The sequence below is a fragment of the Sesamum indicum genome, linkage group LG2 (genome assembly GCF_000512975.1).
Source record: "Sesamum indicum cultivar Zhongzhi No. 13 linkage group LG2, S_indicum_v1.0, whole genome shotgun sequence".
Taxonomy (NCBI): Eukaryota; Viridiplantae; Streptophyta; class Magnoliopsida; order Lamiales; family Pedaliaceae; genus Sesamum; species Sesamum indicum.
The window spans coordinates 1,324,342-1,331,589 of record NC_026146.1 but is presented as its reverse complement, the minus strand read 5'-3'; the positions used below and the strand labels follow the sequence as shown (position 1 = coordinate 1,331,589).

Here is a 7,248-nt window from a genome sequence, read left to right as displayed (position 1 = left end):
GAAGCGTATCTTCATTAATAATCGTTCCAGTAATTCTATGGATTATGTTTCTATTGTGGAGTTTTTTTGGTGTTTGAAATAAGATTTTTGGCTAAAATCTTTACAGATTTGTTGTGATTTTGGAGGTTTCTTTTATTTTTCTTTTTTTTGTTGTGGGTTTGTGAAGTAATATCAATCAAATGTTTCTAATACGATTATGAAGGTCATGATGTCATGTATATTTGTTAGTTTTTTATTATAAAAATGATGTCACTGGTTCACTCACATTGTTAACATAGTATCGATTCATGTTAGACAACTCTTCCCAACTATAGTGGCCTTGTGTTAGCTACTTGAGATGTTGTTATGTCTAGTGCTGTAGATTCGTGCCTTGGACTTGACTATGGATGCTAGGACAGGATGGTATTTTGTTGGGACGAGATATTGATGTAATGACACGGGCTGCCAAGCAGTACATGACATAGTGATTCATAAATGCCCGCTTATTAGGAAATATCAGATTACTGGTGAATGTATAGGCCATAGGTGTATGGATGGAGTATCTTTAGTAGGTTCTCTGTATGTAGGCATTATTGGTTGTTGTCTTGGCAGCTTGGGATTAAGTGTGCAAGGCATTGTGCAAAACAATGGATGGATATGCATGGTGTGCACACATGGAAATGGTGGACGCTATTGTGTGGGTTGAATTGGTGTTGTGCGAGTAGCACCTGTGTGGGATTCTCACCAAGATGATAGATGGTGAGAGCAGGCAGCTTCTCATATGCGGGATTCCTCAACATGACATTAGATGGTGCATACAGGATTTGCCCAACACAGCGTGCGCATAGTTCCTCAACATGACATTAGATGGTGCAGACAGGATTTGCCCAACGCAGCGTGCGCATAATCAGTAGGTTCCAACCGACTATCAGCATGGCCAAGGATTGGTGATTGCCAGCAAATTGAGATAAGAGACGATTCAGGCAGGCATATAAGAGGCATTTTGCAGGCAATAGGTGTTATCTTACTCAAGACAACTATCTATCACATGGTAGAGTTATTTCCAAGAAAGCTAGGGCAATTCTAGACGACTTCTTGGTAGTTTTCCTAACAATTGGAGATGTAGATTGCAAACCTAATGTATGTCATATTAATTGGCCAAGACTTGCACATTTTTGTAGAGTTAGTAAGGGTTCATTATGTCCTTGCACATTTTAGCTGTAAAATCTGCATTTTTGCGTTTATTGATGTCAGTGTTACTAAAGGCTGATTGGCGTGTAGGAATCAAGCCGCACAGCAAGCGGCAATATTATTTCTGCTGCCGAAGCCCTTGTGACAAGCTGTCTAACAGTCTCATTCTTCAAGGTCAGTTTGGGCAATTTCAAGGCCTGCTAACAGGCCCATAAGAAGTTTGTAATTTCAGAGTGGCCCAGAACAACCATTGGGCCGAACCATTTTTCATTGCCGTAAACACACAGTAAATGAAAATAGAATGAAATGGAGAGACTGAAAAACTGAAAAATTTTGCATTTCTTAACATCTGTGGAAACCAGTAGAAAGAAATAGAGATGCATCAGGATAAAAGTGGAGCAAGGAAAATGAGAAATTTAATCAATCAGAAAAGATTTTGTGCCACTTACAGTTGTTATTACACGATACCACAATAAATAATGGTAAAAAATATTGAAGTATGGGCTGTTTACTTCCATAAGAATACTACGAAGGCATCTCCCTATACGCACTTTTGTGTATAAATATTGTAACATGACACAACCAATCCTCAAAATTTCAAATGCTGCATTCAGCCTCAAGCACATTGGCCATGGTCTCAATGTATGTAGATTCTAAGGGCTAAAAATTTTGGGATAAATCATCAGACACTGATGCACAGAAAAAGTAAATCATAAGGGTAGAAAACCTGTAAGCTCCAGCTATCTTCTACTGTTAGGAGCCTTGGCCTTGTTTAGGTTGGCAAGTTCTTCAATCAGCTTCCTCTCTTCACCGCTTAGTCGTTTTGGAATCTCAACTTGCACCTTAACCAGCTGGTCGCCCCTCATATTACTTTTGTTCAGAAGGGGTACCCCTTTTTTGGCCATAACGAGGGTTGTGCCGGGTTGGGTACCCGCTGGAATTTTGAGGTCTACCATCCCATCTACTGTAGGCACCTTCATTGTTGTTCCTAAGATGGCATCTATATAAGAAACCTTGCAAGTGTAGAGGATGTTTGTATCGTCACGTTTCAAAACCGGATCAGGAAGAACATCTATGATAACAAAAAGATCTCCTGGGGGGCCACCTCTCCGTCCCGCATTACCTTCGGAACGGACCCTCAAACGACTCCCAGAATCCACCCCAGCTGGAACTTTCAAGCTAATACGCTTTGACTTCCTTACTCGGCCATCGCCGCTGCATGTGTTGCAAGGAGTGGAGATTTCTCCAGTTCCCCCACAGGTGGAACATGTCATCACTTGTTGGAAGACACCCAAAGGAGTCCTTGCTGATGAGACGACTTGCCCTTGACCACCACATGTGCTACATCTAGATGGCTTTGTTCCTGGTTTTGCCCCTGATCCATCACATGTGCTGCAGCTCTCCAGACGGGCTATTTCAATCTCTTTCTCGACACCAAATACAGCTTCTTTGAAATTTAGAACCAGATTATAGACCTGATCTTCACCTTCTGTTGCTCGGTTGCGAGACCCTCTTCCTCCCATGCCGCCCATTCCGCCCATGCCTCCCATGCCTTCAAATAATGACTCAAACAGATCAAATGGGTTGCTGAAATCCTGTAATTGGAGAGCTGATGTTAGAAAGTTTCAACACAGAAGAAACCGGTACTCAGGAGCCAGTACTTTTTAACTTTCACATCATCCTATGATTTTCAGTCTCCGATTAGCAGAAAGACTTACCCCCATGCCCATTCCAGCGCCTTTTAGTCCAGCCTCCCCATACTTGTCATAAATGGAACGTTTCTCATCATCTGATAAAACCTGTTACACAGTTTGTAATTAATTTATCCTGTTCTATGCTTCAAGGAGCATGCTCGGTAGTCAGTAAACAGTAATAAAACATTTACATCTTTCAGCAGTCAAACTATTCTACCTCATAAGCATTGCTAATCTCCTTGAATTTATCTTCCGCTCCAGCTTCTCTGCAGTTGAGATGAAATATTTTCAAAACTACATTTTAAATGGTGGTTCTTTCACATGATATGCATGTTGCTCAAAGTAAAATTCACATGTTCTTAAAGACAGAGATGAAACTCCTCTGTGACCTGATGGTGCTTTGCTAGATTTAGAGAGAGTGGCAGTTACATGCAGTATTACCAGCAAAACTAATGCCATGTTTCACGACTTTGAAAACACCTAGTACCCAAGAACCTGGTTTATAAGGTTTTTCCTATTCTCTTTTTAGCATAAGATAGCAAAACAGGAAAATGATTAGAGAAATTATGATAATTTCCTCCAGATATGGTCTCAGTGAGAAAGATCAGTCAGTGTCAGGCCTTCTCCATCACATAAGTGCCACGCAACAACTAGTTAACATAGTCGGTATGTAAGAAGCCAATTCCAATATTCCACTTCACTTCTACTAAGCAGCAACTAGTTAACGTAGTTCTCGGTGCTTATATTCTACCTTTAAAAAGGCTGGAAATGCAAGCCATGTATATGGAAAAACAAAATAAACATCAACCTCTATGTGATCGAATATTTCTTTCAAACATGAGTTAGACAAGGTATCAAACCTTGCTGTTGAAACGCAAACAAGAGTATGACTTACTTGTTCACATCTGGATGGTAGCTTCTGGCCAGCTTCCGATATGCTGCAGAAGAAGAAAACACATAAGAGAAGCCAAATTCAAATCCTTTGAATCACATTAATCCATCAGGAATTGCAGTTACCGAAAAGAATAAAGTTAGTAGTTTCAAAACAGTGCCGGGAGGAATATTATAAAAGGATTTCAAAGTACGATTCCATCCAGTGGTGCCCCGTAGGTGCAAATAGACGAACCTCAATAAATTTGGAGAATGCAAAGAGAGCCCCAATTTTTCAAGGGCCAAAGGAAAACGCCCCGTAAAGAAATCCACATATGTAATCACTAACAGGGCTCAAACTTAACGACCAATAACTTCCAAGTGCAGAACTATATATGCAGATTCTAAAATTCCAGCTTTCATAAAAAATAATTCAGCATGCAATCAAATCGTAAAAGAAAATATAGAGCATTACCATTAAAAAATGGGAATATATAATAGAAAATAGCAAAGAAAAAAAATGATCCTGCATGCAAAAGATACACAGGTGATTCTCAAAGGGAAATTTGAGAATCACATAAAGGAAATATTACGGCAGAGGCTAAAGCATGCAAGATTCCATTGAATAGCTTCAGTTATAAACACCGGATGCCATAAGTGGAAAATCACATTTATTGCCAAGAAAACGCACCAGGAACTACCTTTCTTCAAACATATACGACTGAAATAATCCGCGGTAGGCCTTTAATGCATGTAAAAAGATATTTTGATGCAATAGTTAAACGTTGACTAAAGGGTCAAGGAAAAGAAATCTGCAGATTCGCAACTCGATGGGGAACACCAGACTAAAAGATGGCCAAATCAGGAATGAGGAACCCATAGTATTTTAATTATTTATTTATTTTTCTAATTTAGATGGAATACATAGTCAATGGCATTGTTGGTTGAGGTGAAATGCTATAGCATTGAAGATTTTCAGCCATGTAATCAAGATAAGATTTTCAATAAAGTCATACGCATGCTAAATAAGAATCAATGTAATTTACTCACCACTTTTGATCTCTGACTTGCTCGCATTTTTTGACACACCAAGCACGGAATAGTAATCCTGTGGGTGTGAAAGGTAGTTAAAGTATATTTTTCTATATGGAAGGTAACAACAAAGGGCTGAAAAAGTGTTATAGACTTGTTTTCTCAACAAATATATATTAACTGTATGGATAGCCATGTGCATGCATGCATCTTTTGTTGGGTGTGTGTGTTGGGGGTCGAGGGCAATGGGTTATATGAGATACCAAAACAGAGTCCAAAAGCATCTTACTCTGTCAGCCCTAACAACAAGCCGTGCTCCTCTTCTCTGACACGGATTGTTGTATGACCCTGAACTGAAAAGTGCATTCAAGGATTCTTGAGAAAACAAGGTTGAACTTGGTGATGCCAGTGATCTGATCCTACTGCTTGATGCACTACACAGAAGAACCAATTGCATGAATGGCAGACTCTTCCTTTGAGCAACAATGATAAAAGAAATCGTGCGACATAGTATAAAAACATGGTCCAAACATTAGTGGGAAAAATGAAAGAGAACCAAAAGAAGAAGAAGCCTTGCTATCTCTTGTCACAATGTAGCTTAGTGGCAACTAGTTCCGATACCCATCAGTCTGATCCTATTTCAGAAATGAATGAGTTGGAAGATTTTACACTATGTTATTCTCGAATGGACCTAAGTTGCTTGATTGTGTTTACCTCAAGTAATACTTCCATACACATACCAGCCAAGAATATGCTTCTTCCAAAGTCATCAATTTAGTACTTATTTGCATAGTTTATAGTAGTTAATGATCACGTTGATCCATACCTGGATCTCATGATATAGATGAAATCTTAGTTACTCTCAACAGAAAACGATAATGGAAAATAATTCATCTTATCCTATTTCTAAAATTCTCAAACAAATCTTTACATTTCACTGGAGAAAAAACAGCTCACCAGATTTATACTAGTGTCACGAGCCTTATACCCAAAAAATACAGAAAAGAAAAGGAAAGAGCCAGTAGCCAGTAGCCAGTAGCTACACATCCACCAAAATAAGGAAAGCACCCAGATAAGAATAGAAAAAGATGAAAGCCATGACAAACTTAATGCTTACCAATGCAGCAAGGTTGACACTTTATTTGAGATAGAGGGCCTTATTACAGACTGAGGCTGAACTCCCCACCGGGTCACCCATGTGCTTCCAAAAGGTATGATTGCCATCCCCTGCACATTCAGGGCAGTAAGATGCCGAATGTGGATGTTGCGCCCACAATTTAGAATTAACTAACTAAGCCAAGTCAGGAAACAGGGACATCGCAGTAAAATTACCACTTTAAAAATATGGATTTGTGCGGAAAATCAACCTCGACAAGTGGCAACAAGATGATTAATTTAAATTTGGACGTCAGCAGTTACATGAGAGAAATGATAGCGGAATTTATTCAGCCGCCAACACATTGTTTAAATGCTTCTGTTTTACTTTGTCATGGAATTTTGTTAGCTTCAATTGCCGTTTTGTGGAACGGCTTGGTAATTGCTTGTTATCAATTTTCAGCTTATGTTCAGGAATTATGTTTACTCTAATTCTCTGTTTTATCAATTAGCTTGAATTGTTGATGTTGTAGAACATTTGAGCAACATCTCTACGTTCAGTCATAGAAGCCACAGCATAACCTACGCAGCTAAGTAGATAACGTAATTTGTTAAACCTTAGGCAGCCCGCAGCCGTCACCTGCACCTATTAGGATAACAAAAAAGCAGCGTAAAGCCAAATTATACGAACAAAAGATGCTGACAAATCACCGAAAGTATTCTCCATAACTTTTCGGAAATAAAAACTTCAAAATTTAGAGGGTATCTTTTGTTTCAACTTTCCATGGAACATACACACACTTTTTTAAGTCAATAAAATTAACACGAGTTCACCAACAGACTGGTTCGTGTCTGCTATATCCTAGAAACCCACTTCAAGATGTTTGCCTCCTCACCTTCTTACTCTGAAAATTGCGCTACTGGCTCTGTGGCCAGTGTACGGAACAGTGTGTGCGACCGTGTAATTCTTGAAAGGAGACGCTAACGATGAATAATCGTCAATTGTTACCTTTAAAGGTCGCCCTCCCGAAATTGGTGGCCGGAGGTGAACCTGGAGTCTCGAACTAACAAGAGGTTGGAGAGAAAGCTTGAAGAGCGAGAGAGAGAGAGGCTAAGGCGCTTCAACATATATAGGGCTTTCACACTTGGGTCGGGTCGGGTCGGGTTTACTTGGTTTGACAGGTCATCATTTTTCAGGTTATTGGGTCATGGACCAATCCAACCCATTTTGCCCAAGAAACTTGAAAGTTCTAAGTAAATATGAACAATTATTATGGAAAATAAAAATGATGTTCAATTGAATTAATTTATTTTATTTTTATAATTATTTTTACATTAAAATAAATCACAATTTTTATTGGAAAGATAGAAATAATTAAAAATAATA

At 39.0% G+C, this 7,248-nt stretch overlaps 1 protein-coding gene across 1 annotated transcript; it reads right to left on the bottom strand.

The window, feature by feature from the left end:
* LOC105176636 (chaperone protein dnaJ A6, chloroplastic) lies at window positions 1,565-6,963 on the bottom strand. The gene is made up of 8 exons (XM_011099507.2): window positions 6,871-6,963; window positions 5,884-5,993; window positions 5,056-5,200; window positions 4,785-4,842; window positions 3,760-3,802; window positions 3,082-3,130; window positions 2,889-2,969; window positions 1,565-2,765 (listed from the first exon to the last, which is right to left on the bottom strand). The coding sequence occupies exons 2-8, from the start codon at window positions 5,988-5,990 to the stop codon at window positions 1,911-1,913; spliced, it is 1,338 nt and encodes a 445-aa protein (XP_011097809.1). The 5' UTR covers window positions 5,991-5,993; window positions 6,871-6,963; the 3' UTR covers window positions 1,565-1,910.

Bases quoted from the DNA above. Each gene is read 5' to 3' on its own strand.
- LOC105176636 (XM_011099507.2), bottom strand. From the start codon at position 5,990: ATGGCAATCATACCTTTTGGAAGCACATGGGTGACCCGGTGGGGAGTT. The intron at 4,843-5,055 runs GTAAGATGCTTT...TCACACCCACAG, and splicing joins TTGTTGTTAGGGCTGACAGA to GATTACTATTCCGTGCTTGG. The intron at 2,766-2,888 runs GTAAGTCTTTCT...CTCCAATTACAG, and splicing joins GCGCTGGAATGGGCATGGGG to GATTTCAGCAACCCATTTGA.